Source organism: Sus scrofa, chromosome 8 (assembly GCF_054392235.1).
Source record: "Sus scrofa isolate SSC_HxYL_T2T_F1_AM1 chromosome 8, Sscrofa_HxYL_maternal_Yorkshire_Landrace_v2.0, whole genome shotgun sequence".
NCBI lineage: Eukaryota > Metazoa > Chordata > Mammalia > Artiodactyla > Suidae > Sus > Sus scrofa.
In genome coordinates, this window is record NC_139390.1 from 78,166,591 (window position 1) to 78,190,665 (window position 24,075).

The window sequence follows — 24,075 nt, forward strand, 5'->3', positions numbered from 1 at the left end:
GAGTCTGCAACCTACACCACAGCTCACGGCAACGCCGGATCGTTAACCCACTGAGCAGGGGCAGGGATCGAACCCGCAACCTCATGGTTCCTAGTCGGATTCGTTAACCACTGCGCCACGACAGGAACTCCAGGGTTTTCTATATATAGTATCATGTCATTTGCATAGCCAGTGCATAGCCAGTACTATGTTGCATACAAGTGGGGAAAGTGGGCATCCTTGTCTTGTTCCAGATTTTAACGGGGAGGCTTTCTTTCTCCATTGAGTGTTATATTGGCTGTGGATTTGTCATAAATGACTGTGATTGTGTTAATGTATGTTCCTTCTATACACTTTGGTAAGAGGTTTTATCATGAATGGATATAGTGCATTTTGCCAGATATTTTTTCTGCATCTATTGAGATGATTTTGTGGTTTTTGACTTCAGTTTTGTTAATGTGCTGTATGACATTTATTGATTGGCATGTGTCAAACCTTCCTTGTGAACCTGGGATGAATCCCACTATGATTTATTTTATATGTTGTATTTGATTGGCTAAAATTTTGCTGAGAATTTTTGTGTCTATATTCATCAAAGGCATTAGCCTATACTTTTCTTTTTTGGTAGTATTTTTGTTTGGTTTTGGTATTAGGGTGATGGTGGCTTCATAGAATGTATTTGGGAATGTTCCTTCTTCAACCTTTAGGAAAAGTTTAAGAGAGATGGGTATAAGTTTTTATTTGTATGTTTGGTAGAATTGGGCTGTGAAGCTGTCTGGTCCTGGACTTTTGTTTGTAGGGAGTGTTTTTATTACAAATTCAAGTTCATTTCTAATGATAGGTCTGTTCAGTTGATCTGTTTCTTTTTGATGCAGTTTTGGCAGGCTGTATGTCTCTAGAAAGTTGTCCATTTCTTCTAGGTTGTCAAATTTGTTGACCTGTAATTGTTCATAGTATTCTCTTACAGTATTTTGTATTTCTGGAGTATCTATTGAGGTTCTCCTTTTTCATTTCTTATTGTGTGTATTTGAGTTCTTGTTCTCTGCTTCTTGGTGAGTCTGGCCAGAAGTTTGTCAATTTTGTTTACCTTTTCAAAGAACCAGCTCTTGGTTTTATTGTGGGTTTTTTTTCTATTGTTTTTTGAATCTCTGTTTTATTTGTTTCCCCTCTGATCTTTATGATTTCCTTCCTTCTACTGACTTTAGGTTTCGTTTGTTCCTCTTTTTCTAATCCTTTTAGGTAGTTAATTTGTTGATTTGAGATTTTTCTTCTTTTCTGAAGGCATGTGTATTGATGATTTTAATATCCTCTTCTTGAATGGATTCTTTTATTATTAAATAGTGTCCTTCTTTTTCTTTATGGCCTTCATTTTTGAGTCTATTTTGTCTGATGTGAGTATTGCAACTCCTGCTCTCCTGTCTTCTGTTCTTATGAAATAGCTTTTCCATCTTCTCACTCTCAGTTTGTATGTGTCCTTTGCCCTACTGGTGAGTCTCTTGTAGACAGCATATTGTAGGCTCTTGTTTTTTAATCTAATCTGCCACTCTTTGTCTTTTGATTGGAGTGTTCAGTCCATTGATGTTTACGGTAATTATTATAAATATGTCTTTATTGCCATTTTAAACCTTATTTTCCAGTTGATTCTATGTTTTTCCTTTGTTTCCCTTTCTTTTTTTTTGGTTGGATGATTGCCAATTATTTTATGTTTTTGTCTTTTTTTTAGTTTTTGTAAATGTAATGTTTGGTTTTGACTTGTGTTTGTTTCATTCCTATATCTGCCTACTTTAGCCTGATAGACATATAGTCTCAAACACATTCTAAAAGGAAAAAAAAAATCTAGATTTTCTTACTTTCCTTCCCCACATTTTATGATTTTGAAGTCCTTTTTTAACATCTTCGTGTTTGTCCTTTTGCTTTTATTGTCACTTTTACATTTTTTTCCTTTTAGATCTGTATGCTGGCTTATTTAAGTGATTGCTTTCCAATTGTGATTTCCTCCATCCTATTTCATCTTCTTTTATTTAGAGCAGCCCTTTCAGTATTTCTTTTAGAATGGGTTTAGTATTGCTGTACTCTTTTCGTTTTTGCTTGTTGGAGAAACTCTTTATTTCTCCTTCTGTTTTAAATGATATTCTTGCTGGATAAAGTATTCTAAGCTGCAGATTTTTCCCTATTAGAACTTTGAATATATCTTGCCACTCTTTACTGGCCTGTAGTGTTTCTGTAGAGAAATCAGCTGATAGTCTTATGGGCGTTCCCTTATAATTAAGTCTTTGTTTTTCTCTTGCTGCCTTTGGAATCCTCTCTTTAACTTTTGCCGATTTTTATTATAATATGTCTTCATGTGGGCCTGTTTGGGTTCAACTTGTTTGGGGCCCTCTGTGCTTCCTTTATCTGGATATATGTTTCCTTTAGATTTGGAAAGTTTTCAGCCATAATTTCTTAAAATATATTTTCAGTCCACTTTTCTTTTTCATCTCTTTCTGGAATCCCTATTATGTGTAGATCAACCCACTTTATATTACCCCGTAGATCTCTTATATTGCTTTTGTGTTTTTTCATTTGGTTTTCTGTCTGCTGTTGGGTGATTTCTATTATTCTGTCTTCCAAGTTACTAATTCATTCCTCTGCATTTTTCATTCTGCTCTTCAGTGCCTTTAACTCATTTTTTTGTCTCTGCAAATGAGTTTTTTAATTTTTTTTGGCTCCTTCTTATATTTTCTAGTTCATTTTTAAAGTAATGTGCATTACTGTTCATATCCACTCTTAATTCCTTCATATTCACTCTTAATTCTCACTGTCTCCTTTTTGAACTCAGTGTCTGTTAGACTGCAGAGGTCTGTTTCATTGTTTGCTCCTTCAGGTGAATTCTTCTGTTCTTTTAACTGGGAATGGTTCCTGAGCATCTTCATTTCATTCATATATTTCTTATTCTGTGAGTTTAAGGAAAGCAACTACTATAGTCTTAGAGGGCTGTTTATATATGTGAGTGTGTCCGGTTATTTTGTGAAGGCTTGCTATTTATTTTTAGGGTGCTGCTTGTGCTTCCAGGGAGGTGGAGGCAGTAGGCAGGGCTGGTAGCCAGTGCCAGGTTGCTAGGCCCTTGATAGTGGTAAGGACCCACGAGAAGGTGTCACAGGTTTCTCCTAGTTGCAGGGCCCTGGGAAGTGACCTTGATCTTCAGGCAGATGTATGCAGTGCCTAGAGTGTTTCACGGTGGCAGCAGAAGGGCTGGTGCATTCCCAGGGGATGAGAGCAACAACAGGTGGTGCTCAGTTGCAGTGCCCTCCTCTTTGCAACTGCTGATGTGACTTGGGTCACAAGTGGTGCCTGTTCATGGACCCCTGGAGATGGCTGGCCACTCCCACTTCTGGTGTCCGAGATGACTACTGTGGTTTGCCCCCACCACTGTAGCCCACACAAGAGGCACCATGTTGTGCTTAGCGCCCCCAGCTGCCCTTAGCCTGTGCAAGAGGTGCCCAGCCACCCATCACTAGCACAAGTGGCATCTTGCCACCTGTAGCCTCTGCTGGAGGTGCCCTGCCCTCTCAGAGTCTGAACGTGTGCAGGGAATGATATTCCTATGGCAGTCCACCCTCCCCAGCAGTGGTGCCTTGCTTCTCCTACAGGTCCAGATCTCCTCCTGGATTCCCTCAGCTTGGCACTCTGTTCCCCAGCCACTGGCACACTGCTCCCTAGACCCTCAGGTTGTCTCCACACAGCCACCTCTAGTTCTCTCTCCAGAACTGATGTCCAGAGCCTGAGTCTCAGCTCCCAGCCCCCACCCAAGCATCTCACGCTATGGTGTCTGGTGGCAGTGGAACCAAAGGTCTCTGCAGTTCTCACTCTGCTTTGCCCTCCTCAGTCCAGCTGCTGCACTTTTCTCTGTGACAGGTCCCTCTGGGCTGATCTCCCTGTTGGCTAGGTAGTTTCCCAGGGGATGGGTTCCTTTCCTCATTAGCAGCTCCCTCTCAGGAGTGATAGTCTCGTCTTGATTCCTTTTTTCTCTCTCTCCCTCTTTTTTTCTCCCCGTTTGTTCTACCCAGTTATATGGAGGATTTCTTGCCCTTTTTGGAGGTTGCAGGTCTTATGCCAGCATTCAGTAGAGGTTCTGTGCAAATCGTTCTACATGTAGATTTTTTTTTTTTTTGATGTGTTTGTTGAAGGTGAGTGTCACATCTTTTCTGCCATCTTGATCCCTCAGTTTTAGAACTGTTGATACATGCAGCAACATGGATGGATTTCAAAACATTATGCTGATAACTCGGTCAGAACCTCACCACCTTTACTACTACTGTTTTGGTTCAAGTCACCATAATTGCTACTTATATAGTAGCCTGTAAACTGGTTGACTTTCAACCTCTAGGCTATTTTAAGCATATATCCATTTAAACCTTGTTATTTGCTCCCTTTCTTTTAGAGTAAAATCCAAGATTCTTACAAAAGCCAACAAGGACATACATTATCTTCCATTGCCATCCCTACCTTGCCGACCTTATCTCCTACAACTCTCCCTACCTGTGACTCTTCGGTTCCAGCCCTGTTAACCTCGCATATTCCTTCTGCCTGACCACTCTTCCACCACAGTCTTCATTGCTGATCTCCCTTATCTCCTTAAAGTGTTCGCTCATGTATCATGTTCTCAAGGATTCCCCCAACCATCTAGTTTAAATGGCAAACTCTCCATGCACTCCCCATCTCCCTTGTATTACTTTAAAAAAATGCTGTAGCATATATTAATTCTAATATACTTATGTAATTTACTTGTTTATTTTACTTGCTATTTACTGCCCCTTCTACAAGAATATTAGTTGGACAAGAGCAAGAGGTTTATCTATTTCACTGATATACCTCCAGTACCTAAAACAGTTACTGGAACATTGTAATTCAAATATTTGTTGAATGAACAGATGGATGAATTAAATCAAGAGTTAAAAACTGGAGGTTCCAGTTCAAGATGGCATAATAAGAAGATCTTGCACTCACCCCCTCCCACTAACATACCAAATTTCCAGCCAAATAGAATAGTTTCCTCTGGGAAAAAACTAAAAACGTGGAGCAACCTTTCACATCAGACAAATGAGAAGGAAACCACATTTAAGTGGGTAGGAAGGGGTGAGGCACAGTCTTGCCATAAACCCCTCTGGCTCTGTGACCCATGATCAGAAGGAAATTCAAAACTTGGAGCTTCTGGAGTTCCCGTGGTGGCGCAGTGGTTAACGAATCCAACTAGAAACCGTGAGGTTGCGGGTTCAGTCCCTGCCCTTGCTCAGTGGGTTAACGATCCGGCGTCGCCGTGAGCTGTGGTGTAGGTTGCAGACGCGGCTCGGATCCAGCGTTGCTGTGGCTCTGGTGTAGGCTGGCTGCTACAGCTCCGATTCAACCACTATCCTGGGAACCTCCATATGCCGCGTGAGCGGCCCAAGAAATAGCAAAAAAGACAAAAACAAAATAAAACAAAAAAAATTTGGAGCTTCTCACTGAGGAGTAAATAGCTCATAATCCATATTGAACACCCCAGCTTTAAAGACAGTTACCTGAGTGACAAGCCTTCAAAACACCTGGGTTTTGGAGTCCCCAGTGGCTCAGCAGGTTTAGGATCCAGTGTTGTCCCTGCTGTGGCTCAGGTCACTGCTGTGGTGCAGGTTCAGTCCCTATCCCTGGAACTTCCACATGCTGTGGTGTAGCCAAAAAATAAACAACCCTGATTTAAAGACTAACAGGACTCATCACCACAAACATTTTTTACATTTTCAAGTTTCATACTTGGGAAGAACCAGGACTGATTTTACTCATGGTCATCATATACATTTTTAATTAATGAATGAAAAAAATCTCTAAATTTGTCTTTTAGCCTTATATTATTTTAATTTTTTTGAGTGCCTGTATTATAAATAACCATACTTATTTGTCTATGTTTTAGGGTTTTGTTTTTTTTTTTTTCGTCATTTTAGGGCTGCACCAGCATATGGAAGTTCCCAGGCTAGGGGTCTAATCGGAGCTGTAGCTAGCTGCCTGTCTACACCACAGCTCATAGCAATGCCGGATCCTTAATCTAGTGAGTGAGGCCAGGGATCAAGCCTACGTCTTCATGGATACTAGTTGGGTTCATTACTGCTGAGCCATGACAGGAACTCCAAAAAAAACCCCATACTTAATTAAATAAATAAATTAAGAAATAGATAACAAAGATTGTAACAGAAATAAAAGAAACAAAGAACTGTTTTTTTTTTTTTTAATAAAATTGGGAGTTCCTTTGGTGGTTCAGAGGGTTAAGAACCCAACATAGTATCTGTGAGGATGTGGGTTTAAACCCCTGGCCTTGCTCAGTAGGTTAATGATCTGGCCTTGCCACAAGCTGTGGCATTGGTTAAAGATTTCGCTCAGATCTGGTATTGCTACGGCTGTCATGTAGGCCTGCAGCTGCAGCTGCAGTTCAACCCCTAGCCTGGGAACTTCCATATGCCACAGGTACAGGTGTAAAGAGGGGAAAAAAAATTGGCAGACCTTTAGCTGGACTTACCAAGAAAAAAAAAGAGAAGACTCAAAGAAATAAAATCAGAAGTAAAAGAGGGAGTTCCCTGGTGGCCTAACTTTTAAGGATTCAGCATCATCACTCCTGTGGCTTGAGTTCAGTTCCTGGCCTGGGAACTTCTGCATGCTATGGGCATGGCCAAAAAACAAACAAACAAAAAAAAGAAGACATTAAAGATGATACTGCAGAAGTAAAAAGGACCATAAGAGGCTACTACAGAGTATACGCCAACAAATCGGACAACCTAGAAGAAATGGGTAAATTCTAGAAACAAACAACCTTCCAAAAGTGAACCAGGAGGAAATAGAAAATCTGAGTAGACCGATTATTAGTAATCAGATTGTCAGTAATTAAAAACCTTCCCTAAATAAAAGTCCAGGTGGCTTTACTGGTAAATTCTACCAAACATTTGAAAAATAATTAACATCAGCCCTTCTAAAGCTCTTCCAAGAGTAGAAGAGGAAGGAACACTTCTAAGTTCATAACTCATTTCATAAGGCCAGCATTATCCTGATACCAAAACCAGACAGACACTACAAAAAATGAAAGTTATAGGCTAATGTCCCTGATGAACATAGATGCAGAAATCTTTAACAGAATAGATGCAAAAATCATTAACAAATGAGTTCAGTGATACATTAAAAACAGTACATACCCTGATAATCAAGTGGAACTTATTCTAGATTATAGGGATGCAAGGGGATGGTTCAGCATCCACCAATCAATCAATGCAATACATCATATTAATAAAAATGAATGATAAAAATCACATAATTGTCTCCATAGATGCACAGAAACACTTGACAAAATTTAACATCCATTTTTGATAAAACTTCTCAACAAAGTTGATATAGAGGTAATATACCTCAACATAGTAAAAAGTATATATGATGGGCCCACAGCTAATATTATACATAGTGGTGAGAAGCTTTCAGCTTCTCTGTGGTCAAGAACAAGACAAGGGCGGCCAATCTTGCAACTTGTATTCAGCATAGTATTGGAAGTCCTAGCCAGAGCAGTCCAGCAAGAAGAATAAATTAAGGCATCCAAATTGTAAAGGAAGAAGTAAAACTCACTATTAGCACATGACATGGTATTATGTACAACCTTGAAGACTCCTCAAGAAAAAAAAAACAAAAACAAAAAACCAGGAATTCCTGTTGTGGTGCAGTGGAAATGAATCCAACTAGGAACCCTGAGACTATGGGTTCAATCCCTGGTCTCGCTCAGAGGGTTAAGGATCCGGCATTGCTGTGACTGGATGTAGGCTGGCAGATGTAGCTCTGATTAGACCCCTAGTCTGGGAACCTCCATATGCTGTGGGTGTGGCCCTAAAAAAAAAAAAAAAAAAAAACCAGAACAGATAAATTAGGATTGTAGGGTATGAAATCAATACATAGAAATCTACTGTGTTTTTATACACTGATAACTATCAAAAGGAGAAAGAAAATAATCCCATTTATAATTGTACCGAAAATAATAAAATATCTGTGGACAAGTCTAACCAAGAAAGTGAAAAACCTATATGCTGAAAACTATATAGACATTGATGAAAGAAGTTGAAGAAGATTCAGATGAATAGAAAGATACTCCATGCTCATGGATTGGAAAACTATATTGTTAAAATGTCCATACTACCCAAAGCAGTCTGCAGATTGAGTGCAATTGCTTTTAAGATTCTAATTGCATTTTTCACAGAAATAGGACCAAAAAAAATCCTAAAATTTGTATGGAACCACAAAAGACCCCAAATAAGCAAAGCAATCTTGAGAAAGAACAAAATGTAAGGCATTTTGTCCCATGATTTCAAACTATATTACAAAGCTATAGTAATCAAAACAGTGTGGTATTGGCATGAAAACAGATACATAGATCAGACTGGCAAACCTAGAAATAAACCCATGTGTATATGGTCAATTAATTTATGACAGAGAATCCAGTATACAGTGGGGAAAGGACAGTCTCTTCAGTAAATGGTGTTGGAAAAATTGAACAGCCACATACAAAAGAGTGAAACTGGACCACTATCTTATACCCCAAATTACCTCAGAATGTATGTATTTTATTCAGCGATAAAAAGAATGAAATCTCGCCATTTGCCACAACATAGATGGAGGGCATTATACCAAGTGAAATAAATCAGAGGAAGATAAATAACTTATGATCTCACTTATATGTGGAATCTTAAAAAACCAAGCTCATAGATACAGAGAACAGATTTGTTGGTTGATAGAGGGTGGGGAGTGGGCAAAAGAGTGAAGAGAGTCAAAACATACAAACTTTCAGTTATAAAATTAGTCACAGAGATCTAATTAGTAGCTATAGTTAATACTATATTGCACATTCGAAAGTTGCTAAGAGACTAAGTCTTAAAAGTTCTCATCACAAAAAAAAATTTATAACTATCTGGTGTTATATTTTATTAATGTATGTATGTACTTATTTTGCGTTTTAGGAGGCATATGGAGGTTCCCAGGCTAGGGGTCTAATCAGAGCTGTAGCTGCCGGCCTATACCACAGCCACAGCAATGCCAGATCCGACCCGCGTCTTCGACCTACACCACAGGTCATGGCAATACTGGATCCCTAACCCACTGAGCGAGACCAGGGATCAAACCCACAACCTCATGGTTCCTGGTCGGGTTCATTTCCGCTGCACCACAATGGGAACTCCTGGTGACACATTTTAATTAGACTTAATTATGGTGATCATTTCACAATATATACAAATACTGGTTATCCTGAAAGAAAATAGGGATGGAGCAAAAAGCATATTGTGAATAAATAAGGCCAAATTTGCCTTGAACCTCATGTAGTGTTCGTTACGTTGTTTTGGGTAGATTCGGTCTTTTGTGTGATATATAGATACATCTGATAGGCCTTAGGGGGCCAAACATAGGAAAATCTCACTACTGCATTCCCTGTAAGGCCTGGAGGGAGCTAAGCATGGGAATTAAATGCAGATCAGTGTGAGCCTAAGGCCTGAAAACATGTGCAAACTCTTTCTTAACTAAGCTACCTATAAAAAAGTAATGCAATAGCTGAGAGTCTGTTCTGTGTATTTAATCTTAAATTGCTTAGCCGGTAAGGTGGGAAGAGGCTAGAGGTCTGGAAGAGTCTGAAAAGTAGAGATAGGTTTTATTTATTTATTTATTTATTTAGTCAGTCTTTTTGCCTTTTCTAGGGCTGCTCCCGTGGCATTTGGAGGTTCCCAGGCTAGGGGTCCAGTCGGAGCTGTAGCCACCAGCCTATGCCAGAGCCACAGCAACTCGGGATCCAAGCCATGTCTGCGACCTACACCATAGCTCACGGCAACGCCAGATCCTTAACCCACTGAGCAAGGCCAGGGACCAAACCCACAACCTCATGGTTCATAGTTGGATTTGTTAACCACTGCGCCACGACGGGAACTCCGAGATAGGTTTTATAAAACTGTTTACTTCATGACAATTTATAATGCTTCATTGAGTAAATGGGCACCTCTTGAGTATGCACACAGGAGAATACATGTAAGTATATAGCTTGGTGCATTTTCATAAATAGAATACATCAGTGTAATCAACATCCAGAACCAAAGTCAGAACCTAACTCACATGCCAGGTGCTCCCCTTGTGCCTCTTCCAGTTACTGCCTCCCACTCAGGGTAACTACTGTTCTGATGTCTAATGCCATAAATGTGTTTTGCCTGACTTTATAGTAATTAAATCATGCAGTGTATACATATTTGTATCTCTTGTTCAAAATGTGTGGGATTAATGCACTTTTATGTGTGGTTAGAGTTTATTAATTTTTGTTTTGTCTTTTTGCCTTTTCTAGGGCTGCTCCTGTGGCATATGGAGGTTCCCAGGCTAGGGGTCTGATCAGAGCTGTAGCCGCCAGCCTACACCAGAGCCACAGCAACGCAGGATCTGAGCCGTGTCTGCGACCTATGCAATGCCAGATCCTTAACCCACTGAGCAAGGCCAGGGATCGAGCCCGCAGCCTCACAATTCCCAGTCGGATTCGTTAACCACTGAGCAATGACATGAACTCCTAGAGTGTATTAATTTTTAATACTATATGGAATTCCATGATATAAATATATGACAGCTTATGCAATCTGCTATTTATAGACATTTGAATGATTTTCAGTTTGGGGCTTTTATGAATAGTGCTGCTGTCTAATACATTCTGTTAATTAATTTTGATGTATATATGCATGAATTTCCTAGAACATTTCATGGTGTTTTATCCATAGTCAGTGAACTTTTAAATATTCTTCAGCAATGCAGTCAATATATTTAGTAGGTCATGGAGTTCCCATTGTGGCTCAGTGGGTTAAGAATCCATCATAGTGTCTTGGAGTTCCCGTTGTGGCACAATGGTTAACAAATCCGACTAGGAACCATGAGGTTTCCGGTTCAATCCCTGGCCTTGCTCAGTGGGTTACGGATCCGGCGTTGCCCTGAGCAGTGGTGTAGGTCACAGACGTGGCTCGGATCCCGCGTTGCTGTGGCTCTGGCGTAGGCCGGCGGCTTCAGCTCCAATTTGACCCCTAGCCTGGGAACCTCCATATATGGTGGGTGCAGCCCTAGAAAAGGCCAAAAAAAAAAAAAAAAAAAAAAAAAGAAGAATCCATCATAGTGTTTATGAGGGTGCGGGTTTGATCCCTGGCTCCTCCATGTGGGTTAAGGATCTGATATTGCTGCAAGCTGTGGCTTGGGTCCGGCATTCTTGTGGCCTTGGTGTAGGCCAGCAGCTGCAACTCCAATTTGACCCCTAGCCTGGGGACTTCCATATGCTGCAGGTGCAGCCCTAAAAAGAAAAAATATATGTATGTATATTACTAGGTGTACCTTACTCAAATGAGAGCTATAGTTGCAGGTGTACTTAGCAAATCCTTCCTTTCTTCCCTTCAGTGTTCTCACTAGCTTTTGCCCATACTTAAGATTCTTAACATGTATTCTGGTTAAGTGTTCATATTTCATGTCTGTTTATTAGATTTAGGGCTTTTTCATCCTTATTTTACTTGCTTGTGTATCCCAGAACCTAGCACAGAACCTAAAATACAGGAAGTTGGTTGAGTGAATGGTGATAGCCATCACCATTGCCAGTGATTAATACAGAAAGTCCCTTTAGTTATGTGAACCATCTAGCTAGGGTAAAATCCTTGCTTTAGTTTGACATCTCAGAGCCAAAGGGTCACAGGGTTAGGAATGGGAAGTGATGGCTCTCTGAGAAGCCCCACACTGAGAGCTCAGAATTGAACGTGCTGTGTGGTTAGAGGGAATTGCTGTGGCTTTACAAGCCTCTTGGAGATTTCATCTGTTAACAGTAGTGATTCCAAGGGATAGTGTGGGGCTAGATATAAATAGCAGAACACAAATGGGGTACTGCACTACTGCCAAGCTACTGCTGGGGGTGTTTATAAAAGGAAAAGCATTCCCTCTCAGCCTTCAGTGTCAACAACCGCCCATCCTGAAGACACGCTCACCACAACTGAGAGTGGGGAAACAGTTTGAGACCTAGCATCATTTAAACTTCCTCCACAGGCAGAAGAGCCAGGTAAACATTTTGACTTACTTACATTCAGACTACAAAAGTGAAGAATTTTCAAGAAAATCCTGATTTAGAGCTTGCTTGGCACATACTCCCTTTTGGCAGTTTTCTGTCAAGTATTATATTCCAAATCTTTTTTATAAAGGGAAGTTTAACACAAAAGTGGCATTTTTGTACTGTCTTTCAGTGTTTTTAGTGAAACTGCTCCTGAATAAAGATGGGAATCTGGGCCAAAGGGAAGGCAATTCTTCTTTCCCCTGTGCTATTTATTCATCCCCATTTTCAGTTACCAGAATATGGTGATTGGAGAGTAAAAAAGAGATTTTAAAATCCAGTTCTAGTAATGTCAGCTTTGTTGTAGGTATGTAGAAGGAACTGTAAACCAACCTTTAATTGAATCAGTTAATGGCTCTGGGATAGCCTCAGCCCTGGAGGGCCTCTTACCCTCCTGTTTACCTGTTTCTGTCTCATGAACATTGGGATGACTTTTGGGCATTCAGCCAGTAGAGTTATATAATCTTACTAGAATTGCTGCCTACCTGGTTCCTTTTAAATCTTATTCCTGACTTCAGAAAGCTATACAAGGCACTTGCTTTATTCTTGGCTTCTCTTAATTGTGAACATTTGAGAGAAGGAGATCCTCTTGGATAACCTTCTGGTTTTTACCACTACTGGCCTCCATCCTACCCAAATGGATATGATGGTTTGCAAAGAGAATAGAAGAATGGATGATGTTCATGAATACTAACTCCTGGAAAATTCTTAGAAACAGGGATGTAGGGGACCAATTTGAAATGGTTGTTTTTCAGTTTGTGGTTTTCTGTGTATGCTGAGGGGATATTTAGAGGTAGGAAGAAAATATGACTGCAGTGACTGTGGGAGAAACATGTCTAAAGGAGAACAGAAATGGACAGATATAATCTTGAACAAATTGCTGAAGTTCTCTAAGCTTTTGTTTCCTCATCTGTAGAATGATGGTGTTAGACCACCAGACAAAATCTAATGGCCCTTCCAGCCATTGGAAATTTATTAAAATCACTTCCCAGCCATCATGATACCTATCCTTACCCAAAATGAAAAAAAATATATGTAATGCATTATCCTATTTTACTTCCCAAAACCTTTTTTTTTTAATCTATTAAATTGGAATTCCTTCATTTTAATTTAGAAGAGAAAAATGAAGACAGGACATTTTGAAATGGTCACCATACTGCTGGCACCTGTGATTCTAATGGACATCTTCCAGGTAATGTTAGGAATGGGAAGCATGTGTCATTGGAATGGAAACTCTTGTTACAACGTTGCCTGTGGCATTTGTGTGGGTTGATGATGGAAATGAAAACAGATAGAATAGGTAAATTACTTTTTTACAAGTAAATATTATCTTTTACACATTGATACATGTTAACTGTGGAAAATTGAAGAATTAAAATTAAGCAAAAAGAGGAATGTGAAAATCATTTACAATCATTTCCACCCGGAGGGAAAGACTCTTAATCAGTTGGTGTATATTCTCAGCTTTTTTTTTTTTTATGTGTTTGTGTTTGTAATTTACAGAAAATAGATTCACACTATAATCGTATTTTTATACCTTGCTGTTAAAGTTAATACTGTGTTACAGATGTCTGTCTGTGGTATCACATATTCTAAAAATGTGCATTTTTCTCTAGGTAAGATGACACTGCAGTGTGTGTTTATGTGTTTTCCATTAAACTATATGATAGCCATTTTCACACATTGAGTATTCTTTTTCTCTGTTAGAACTTCTATGATCTTATTTTTTGCAATTGAATCTTTAAACATTCTGTAACATATTTTTTTGTGAAATACGAGCCCTATATCTCACTTGATTTTTTCTCTATATTGTTAGCTGTCACATCACTACTGTTTGTCCACTGATTTGAAGTTCCTTCTTTATTTTTTTATTTCATTTTTTGTCTTTTCTAGGGCCGCACCCACGGCATATGGAGGTTCCCAGGCTAGAGGTCTAATCAGAGCTGCAGCCGCCAGCCTACGCCACAGCCACAGCAACGTGGGATCTAAGCCACATCTGCAACCTACACCACAGCTCATGGCAACGCTGGGTCCTTAACCCGCTGAGCGAGGCCAGTGATAGAACCCGCAACCCCATGGTTCCTAGTCGAATTCATTAACCACTGAGCCACAATGAGAACTCTGAAGTTCCTTCTTTAAAATGTATTAAATTCTTCAAATGTTGTCCATTTTTTAATTTAAGATTATGATCTATTATTATAGAACATTGTGTATTTTGTAACCTAGTCTGTAGTGTGACTTTTTAAAATTGAGGTATAATTCACATATAAAACTTTACCATTTGAAAATGTACAGTTCAGTGATTTTCACATATTCTCTATGTTGTGCAGCCATCACCCTAAAAAAGAAAACCTGTAGCTATTAGTGGTCAATCCCAATTCCCTCTTCCCTGCATCCCCTGATAACCACTAGTCTACTTTTTGTCTCTATGGATTTGCATATTCTGGACGTTTCACCTGGATGGAATCATACAATATCTGGTCTTTTATAGGGTTTTTTCACTAAGTATCACATTTTCAAGATTCATCCATGTTGTAGTATAGATGACTACTTCATTCTTTTTTTATAGTTCAATAATATTCCATTACATGGTTTATCCATTCATTAATTGATGGATGATTGTGTTGACCTCAATTTTTTTTTTAATTTTTTTTTTTTTTTTTTGGCTTTTTGCTATTTCTTGGGCCGCTCCTGTGACATATGGAGGTTCCCAGGCTAGGGGTCGAATTGGAGCTGTAGCCGCTGGCCTACACCAGAGCCACAGCAACACGGGATCTGAGCCGCGTCTGTAACCTACACCACAGCTCACGGCAACGCCAGATCCTTAACCCACTGAGCAAAGGCAGGGATGGAACCCGCAACCTCATGGTTCCTAGTCAGATTCATTAACCACTGCGCCATGACGGGAACTCCTGACCTCAATTTTTGATTTTTATGAGTGAATAGTCTTGCCATAGACTTTTATGTACAGGTTTCTGTTGGTGTGACATGTGTTTCCAGTTCTCTTGGGAATATACCCAGGATTAGTGGGTCATATGATGACTCTGTGTTTAACATTTTGAGAAACTACCAACCTGTTTTCCACAATGGCTGCACCATTTTACATTACTTATACAGCAGTGGTGAGGGTTCAGTTTATCTGCATCCTTGTGAGCACTTACTGTTTTCCTTTTTTCCTCCTTATCTTTATAGCCATCGTAATGGGTATGAGATGGTATCTCACTGTGGCTTTGATTTGCCTTTTAATTTTTTTGGGGGGGTGGTCATGCTTGTGGCATGTGGAAATTCCTGGACCAGGGATTGAACCCGTGCCACAACAGTGACTCGAGCCACAGCAGTGGCAATGCCAGATCCTTAACCTGGTGCACCATCTGGGGACTACAGCAACATAATTTTGATGTTTTTGTTTTATGAATGTTTCATAATTTGTTTGACCAATTTTCTTTTTTTAACCATTTAAGACATTTTCACATTTTTTGTAATACATTTTTGGTAATTGTGTTTCAGCTATACAGGTTTTTGTTTTGATGGATAACTCAGGAAATAAAATCGGTGTGTTCACCTAGCCTTTGTACCTGTCCCTTAATGTCCATTCAGTTTTTCTTGAATGGTGGTGGCATTTGTGAGCTTTTTCACTGCTCAAGGCACTCACTGTACAGAACACACAATCACTTGTGGCCTTGGACCAGAAAGACTTGATGTCTAAAATTAGACATGTGGAGAGTGGTTAGAGGCATGGGGAAAAGACAGGAGCATATTGGATCAACTCCTGATATGATGTGAGGAATGTGGGAGGTGATTTCCGGGCATGATGTGTTCTAACATGTTGAACTCCTGAAGATAAATTAGGCATTGGTGCTCAGGATGCACTCTGGTACATTCTGTGCTGGAGAGGAAAGTGCATTTCTTGGCTAGGAGATGGCAATGATTTAATCTCCTAAAGCTCAAATTCCCACTTCAGGAAACTGACCTACAGACCTAGGAGTTCAGGGGTCTCAGTGACTTCCTAGGCAGAATATTCTGTGGCTGGTAATCAAGATAGTATTGACACAGTTCTTACATTTGTAAAATTATGTCATGAATTGTCTGCCCAACATTTCCCAAGCGTTGTTATGAGGACCAAATTAAACTCTTTTTTTAAAAAAGTGATACATAGGAGTTCCTGTTGTGGCTCAGCAAGTTAAGAACTTGACAGTCTTCATGAGGATACAGGTTCACTCCCTGGCCTTGCTCAGTGGGTTTTGCCACAGGCTGCAGCGTAGGTTGCAGATGCAGCTCTGATTGGGTGTTGCTGTAGCTGTGGGGTAGGCTGGCAGCTGCAGCTTCAGTTTGAGCCCTAGCCTGGGAATTCCATATGCCACAAGTGTGGCCGTAAAAAAAAAAAAAAAAAAAAAATGCTCTATAAATGTCAGTGGCCCTCATCATCAGAAACATCCCATTTTTGTTAAGAGAATAGGCTCTGGAGCCAGATCGCCTGAGTTCATCTCTCAGTTCCAAACAAGATACTAAATCTCTCTGTGCTTTAGTTTCCTCATCCTTAAAAAAGGAACTGATAATAATACCTACCTACCTCACAGAGATACCATGAAGATTAAATTAATTAATATATATGAGTACTTAGTGCTTCACATACAGAAAGCACTCTGGAGAAGTTTGTTAGGCCTTAATGATGGGTGGTCACACAGGGTGACTGAGGAGCAGAAATTTAATAGTTTCACATATGAATAGATGGTTTTATACAAGGACTAGATTGGTGGTATTTGTAGGCAATACAATTATAAGTTTGCTCTTGGTCTTAGACTATTTTGTTTGAAGAGTCTTTGAGTAATTCAAATGGGGTTATAAGTAGGCAGTTGATATATAGAGACCTTGGGCTTAAAGGGTAGGTCAGAGGTATTTAATTGACAGCTGAAACTCTGGGCCTTATGTAATTGCCTAAGGGCAGAATTGAGACTTAGAAAATAAGTAGCCTTGAGAAACTCCAACATTTAATGGCCAACTAGAATATGCTAGATCTACAAAGGAGTCTAAGAAGAAATATTTCTTAGTGAGAGATGTTTGGACAGAAGAATTGGGGTGGGAAACTGAATTGAAGAGGGTTGAGATGCAGGTGGAAATGAAATGGAGATGGCAAAGATAGACATTTAAGTTTGATTCTGAGGGGAGAAGAATGGGAAGGAGATAGTGTGGGATATGAGATCAAGTTTTATTTTATTTTCTTAAGGTGGTTCTCCACAACTGCTTTCCTTCCCACACAGACACTTAGGCATTTTATGAGTCATTCACGTGGAACCCCTTTAACAGGTCCTGGCTTAGTGTCTCTAAAGAGTCTCCAACTGTGGTTGCAGCTGATGTTACGGCTTGTATGGCAGTCGGTGTACCCTACAAGTATAGAGTAGTGGAAAGGGACAGACGTGGAGGGCAGTACCTTTTTATTTGTAGAAACCCTCAGATGGTGTCTCTGGGCAGATTTACTCATCCTGTGTTTTGATCCATAGACCAGAGCACAAGGTTCTTATTTAAGTTCACTTGAATATTTTGCCAGTTGCTATGCTAGATTCTTGGAATTTGAAAGATAAATATAATACATATCTTGCCCTTGTAGAACTTACAGTATAAAACAGCCTGCCCTCCATATGCACACATGCATGACCCTATGGTACAGAGGGCCAACTGTAATCCGGCTTCAGTCCCAGGATTCTCTGTGGAACTGAAAGGATAACTGTTGGCTGTCTGAAACCAGTAGTTATCCTTAGAGCTTATGGTTATAAGCAAAGAAAGCCTTTTGGTTTTTCTGGGAGTGCTCTGGTTTTTAAGCCTGCATCATTGTTTATCATAGATGCTGAAGAGGCAGAATCATTCCTAGCCAAACCACACAGACAAGGGAGAAAATGTCCTCTAAGAAAAGGGGGCTGTATTTGCCATTATGTATTTATCCATCATGTAGAATATTTCACACCAGATATTTCGGATTCACTCAACAGCCTTGAATGGTTGAGGAAATCTAGCTAAGAATGTTGTTCAGAGCCAGGACTGCCACTCATTTCTTCAATTTCATACTCATTGTTCTTCCCATGTACTACAGGGTTCAGATGAATGAGTTATAGGCATGGTCATGCTCATACTTCTCATCCACCAATATTTATTCTTTCATACAAATAGGTCACAAAAGAGAAGTTATCACAAGCATTGTAATGTATTTCCTACATGGAAAAACATATCCTACATGTATTTCCTACATGGAAAAACATATCATTGTAAACAAGGGTGAGAGTTTTGGCCGGACATGAGAGAATGGAGGCAGTAATTAAGAGAAAATGATACGCAAATACCTTAATTTCGAGAGTATTAATTTTCTTTTCCTTTGAAGGTAAAGGCTGAAATGTTAGATATGGCAGATAATGCATTTGATGATGAATACCTGAAATGCACAGACAGGATGGAAATCAAATATGTTCCCCAGTTGCTCAAGGAGGAAAAAGCAAGCCTCCAGCTCTTGGAAGATGTGTGGGAAAATGCAAAAGCCAAATGGGAAACTCGGAAGACTCGGCTCTTTCTCCCTGTGGCTTTTAAGGATAACCATGGAATAGCTCTGATGGCATATATTTCTGAAGCTCAAGAGCAAACTGCCTTTTATCATCTGTTCAATGAAGCTGTGAAAATGGCTGGCCAATCTCGAAAAGATTATGTCTATGGCTTCCAGTTCAAAGCTTTTCATTTTTACCTGACAAAAGCCCTGCAGTTGCTGAGATCTTGTGAGAAGAGTTACAAAAATGTGGTGTATAGCATAAGCCAGAATACTTCATTTACATTTGGAGGGCTAAACCAAGCCAGATTGGGCCATTTCACTTTGGCATATTCAGCCAAACCTCAAGCTGCTACTCACCAACACATCCTGTTAACCATCCGTACGTGCTTTGGAGTTGCCATTGAAACATTTTCTGATAAAGAAAGTGAAACAATTATTTTAATACCTCTGAATGAGGTTTTTCATGTGTCACAAGATGGGACTAGCAATAATCTTATCCTTCAAAGCACAAACAAGACCTGCAGCCATTACGAGTGTGCGTTTCTAGGTGGTAAGTGTCTCTGTTCCGTCTGTGCTTGTCTGGGAGGGAAGGAGGGGATTCTTAGGCCTAGGGAGAGCTCAGGAAGGAAATTCGGAGGTGTTTGAAAGGAAAAGAGACATCTCCAGTCTCCTGTCTAGTTCCTTTCCTGTTTCTTTTTCCATAATTTTATTTTATCAAAATAATATGTAACAGTATGATTGAAAGTTGAAAAAATAAAATAGTAATCTAAGGCATTGGGTCTCAGCCAGGGGCCTTTTGCCTCGTAGGGTCAGTTGACAGTAGCTAGAAACATTTTTAATTGTCATAACTGTCTCTAGTTGATATTAGCATCTCGTGCATATAGGCCAAAGAACACTGCTAAACAATGCGCAGGATAGCCCCTCACAGCAAAGCAGTATCTGATTCTAAACCTTTCTTAAAAGGCTTACAGTGAAAAATAGCAACTTCCTGCCCCACCCCTTTTTGTTCCCAATTCCCACTCCTCAGTGGCATCCTTTTTTTCTTCTTCTTTTTTTAAGCTATTTTTTCAGGTGCTTACTGGCATGTTTCTAAGTAAATAGCATACTTCAGTATGTTGTTTCTGGATTTTAAAATTTTTATGCATTATTTATTGACTTCCCACTATAGAGAATGAGTATTTAGCATACCTTGCATTAGGTAGGAATTCTTTATTGAATTCAGCTATAACATAAATCCTGCCTGGTGGCTCCCATTTAATAAGAAGTCTAGAGGTGGGCTGTCCATAGTTGGTCTAGGAACTCAGCTACATAATCAGTAACTCAGACTCTCTGTGTTTTTCTTGTCTGCCAGCTTTAGCATGTAGGATTATGGGTGATGTTTTGCAGGGTGACTGCTGGCAGCTGTAGGCATCAATCCATATTTAAGACAAAAAGGAAGGAAAGGAGGGTGGCTGCCAAATCTGCCTGTTTAATTAGAGTAGAAGCTTTTCTAGAAACTCTGAGTAGATTTCTGATTGCATATCATTGACCAGAACAGCTACTTGTCCATCTGTAACTACAAGAAAATCTTGAAAAGAGAGAATTAGCTTTTCCAGTCTCGATCATGTAGGGAGGGAGGGGAGACAGCAATGAGAAATAGCTGTTATGTCAGTAAATTCAAAGTATCTGATAACCACCACCCTCAATATTTGTGCATTTTCCCTTCCCATTCTCCCAGGGTAGTAAAAATTGGTACGTTTTTCTTTTTAAGTACTTCTTTCACCCCAGAGTTATTAGTTGTATGATTTTCTGCTTCTTTAGCTTTTAATATCCCATTAGTAATTTACCCCCTGAATCCTTAGAAATATAAGTCTCTTCTTAATACATTTAGACATATCAGATACATTCTTCTTTTTTCCTGAATATATTCCCTCTGGATTCCATCATCCTGCTTTATGAAAATGGCCTGAAATCTCTCCTCACTACTATTCTGAGACTTTCTTTTGCTTCTGCCCTATGAGGAATCCCCTATATCTTCTTACTTTTCCTTCTCTTCCTTGAGTTACTCCTTAGGGTGGCAGGGGGATAGGGTTCTTCAGAAGTTTTCTGAGAGAAAGGATAGTGAGGCAAATTTTCTAAGACTTTGTATGTCTGAAAAATTTATCTTTAGGCTTGAATAATAGTTTGTAGATTTGTGTTTCTGTTTTGGAAATTATTTTCCTTGAAATTTTAGAGATGCTCCTCCATTATCTTTTAGTTTCTCATGCTGCTGTTAAAAAGCGTAAAGCCATTCTAATTACTGAAACTTGGAATGAGACCCATTTTTTTCCTCTGGAAGGTTTTAGGATGTTTTCTTTATCCTCAACATTCTGAAATGTTATGGTACTGTGTCTTGGTGTATATGAGTAAATATTAATACAACCCTTTCTCCTTCCTCCTATGTAAATAGCCTCCTGTTGGTCTTCTAGCGCTGTTTTCTCTAACTTACCAGAGGTGGAATGACTTCGTGTAACATGCAACACTGCCTAATGATAAACATAACCCTCAGTAAAATGCATCTGAGCTGGGAGGTTGTGAATGAGCTCTAAAAACTTGAGGGGCGGGGAGCAGGGACCATAGCTTTAGGCATTCTTGTATATGATGTGACCTATCAAGGAATTCTTGTTGAGTCCTAGAAGTGCAGGCATGAACTGATAGATACAAGAGATGTTCTCTTCTGTATGTAGCATGAGACTCCTAAGCCACCATGGTTCCTGCACCCACCTGTGTAGTCTTTTTCCTTGTGCCTGAGATGCCATTCTAGGGGCTGAAGGATAGCCCTGAAATGCTATGAGGACTTGCATTGAAGGTATGTAGCTCATGCTACCCTATTAACAGTATGCTGTATTCCCTGCCTTGCAGTCGTCTGCACAACTGAATAAACTGGTGAGGGGACTGCCTTTTGGGATCTTAAGAGCATGATTGTCTAACTGAACCCAAATCCATGTCTGCTGTTTAAGCAGAGCAAGTATTGCAGTAGGCCTTGGAAGTGAGATAGACTTTTAGACTTTGACTCAATGTACCAAGACATTGAGATACCAAAAAAAAAATTTTTAAAAGAATGAGTAGAGGAGTGCTGATGAGATATTATACATAGGGGTAGGGGTTGGGAAAGGGAGCTGGTCCACTTTTGATTTAAGTTATGTGCATTGAGGTCCCTGAGGCACAAAATTTTAAGGGAATTTTCATGCTTAGGGTTGTATACTTGCATCATCTGCATCTGTATGATCCTAGAGGGAGTGCCTCCTTAAATTTTGCGTTGTGGGCATCTCACTTGCCTCACCCTAGTCCTGGCCCTGAGTTGGAAGGGAGACTATTCTCCTTGAAGGGGCAGGTGAAGACTGGAGCAGGTAAATATGTGTCCAGAGGAAAGTGCCGATTTCCCTCACTCAGCCACACATTAGACCTGACCAAAATCCAGGCCAGTGAAGCTGGCTCATACCAGCTCAAGGGAGCTAACTGGGGGCATTTATCTCTTCCCAAATCCTCATACATCACAGGGGTTTGGAATTGACCATGGAGAGTTCTCGTGGTGGCAGAGCAGTAATGAACCCTACTAGTATCTGTGAGGACTCGGGTTTTATCCCTGGCACAGCAGGTTAATGTTCAGACCAACCACAAGGGAAAACCTTTATGGAGGTTCACGGGTGCTATTTGTTTGGAGAGCTCTGTCTGACAAGAGCTCCACTGCACTTCATTGTTTTTACCCTAAGCCAGAGTCTAACCAGTGTTCTCTGCTGCCACCTGGAGATAACTGATGGGAACTCAGGATCAAAAACACCCTAAAGTGATTAGTAAAGCTAGACTGATAGAAACACTAAAGGATAATAAACAGGTTTTTAAAGCTCAATCCAGGAGAGTATAGTCAGAACCTTATTCCATTGTGACTTAGTAGAACTCTGGATGAAAAAAGGCAACATTTCTAAAAGTGATTAAAAAATTATACTTACTAAGAGTTCCCATCGTGGCTCAGTGGTTAACGAATCCGACTAGGAACCATGAGGTTGTGGGTTTGGTCCCTGACCTTGCTCAGTGGGTTAAGGATCTGGCATTGTCGTGAGCTGTGGTGTAGGCTGCAGACGCAGCTCGGATCCCGAGTTGCTGTGGCTCTGGCGTAGGCCGGTGGGTACAGCTCCGATGAGACCCCTAGCCTGGGAACCTCCATATGCCACGAGAATGGCCCAAGAAATGCCAAAAAAGACCAAAAATAAATAAATTATACTGTACTAAATTTAGTGTGCTAACACAGTCCTGTGTTATTCTAGACTTGCTTTTTGGAGTTCCCGTCATGGCTCAGTGGTTACGAACCTGACTAGTATCCATGAGGAGGCGAGTTCAATCCCTGACCTTGCTCTCAGTGGGTTAGGGATCCAGCATTGTCCTGTGAGTTGTGGTATAGGTCGCAGACGTGGCTCGGATCCCCAGCTGCTGTGGCTGTGGCCGGCAGCTACAGCTCTGACTGGACCCCCAGCCTGGAAAGTTCCATATGCTACGGCCCTAAAATGACAAAAAGACCAATAAAGAAATAAACAAACTTGCTTATGATTTCCAAGATAAAAATGTATGTGGAGCCTAACTAGTTAGGTAGTTAGCTAGTTAGCTAAAGGAAATAGTTCAGTTGGTTAGGAAGTGGAGAGAATATCAATATCCTGGTAGATAATATAATTCCTGGTGATCAGAGATACTCATATTAATCCAAGATTGTGGGAGTAAATGGTACCAAAACCTTAATCCATCATTATAGAAAATTACCACAGGTTAACCACCACCTTCTTGTTTTTTTTTTTTTTTCTTTTTTCTTTTTATGGCTGTACTTGCATCATATGGAAGTTCCCAGGCCAAGAGTCAAATTGGAGTTGCAGCTGCCAGCCTATGCCACAGCCACTGCATCATGGGGTCTGAGCTGCATCTGTGACCTTCGCCGCAGTTTATAACAACCCCAGATCCTTAACCCACTGAGCCAGGCCAGGGATTGAACCCGCATACTCACAGATACAATATCAGGTCCTTAACCCACTGAGCCATATTGGGAACTCCTAGGTTCTATACTGTTTTCCTAGAAATTTGATAAAAGTAGAATATCAGCTGTGTAATCAGGCTACATTCCTTATCATTTAAAATGATCCCATTAGAAACTAGTATCCATGAGGATATGGGTTTGATCCCTGGCCTCACTCAGTGGGTTAAGGATTTGGCGTTGCTGCAAGTAGCAGACTAGGTTGTGGATGCACTCGGATATAGCTGCTGTGGCTATCTATGGTGTAGACTGGTAGCTACAGCTCTGATTCAACCCCTAGCTCCAGAAACTTCCGTATGCTGCAGGTACAGCCCCCAGAAAAGAAAAACTGCACTTGGGATCACTGTAGGGTATAACGACCTGATAAGAAGCTATAACTTTGGGATTCCATGCACCTTACAGTAC

General features: G+C 40.2%; 1 protein-coding gene across 4 annotated transcripts in view; it reads left to right on the plus strand.

The window, feature by feature from the left end:
• Nucleotides 1-24,075, plus strand: part of ART3 (ADP-ribosyltransferase 3 (inactive)) — a 121,315-nt gene that overhangs the window by 72,070 nt on the left and 25,170 nt on the right. For 2 of the 4 annotated variants that reach the window (XM_021100394.2, XM_021100395.2), the window contains exons 1-3: nucleotides 11,952-12,058; nucleotides 13,221-13,298; nucleotides 18,477-19,185. In XM_021100394.2, coding sequence (XP_020956053.1) covers nucleotides 13,230-13,298; nucleotides 18,477-19,185 — 778 coding nt within the window. In that variant the 5' untranslated portion in view covers nucleotides 11,952-12,058; nucleotides 13,221-13,229. Of the gene's footprint in view, nucleotides 1-11,951; nucleotides 12,059-13,220; nucleotides 13,299-18,476; nucleotides 19,186-24,075 lie in introns of those variants that run through there. The other 2 variants (NM_001244205.1, XM_084970777.1) reach the window with 2 other exon arrangements.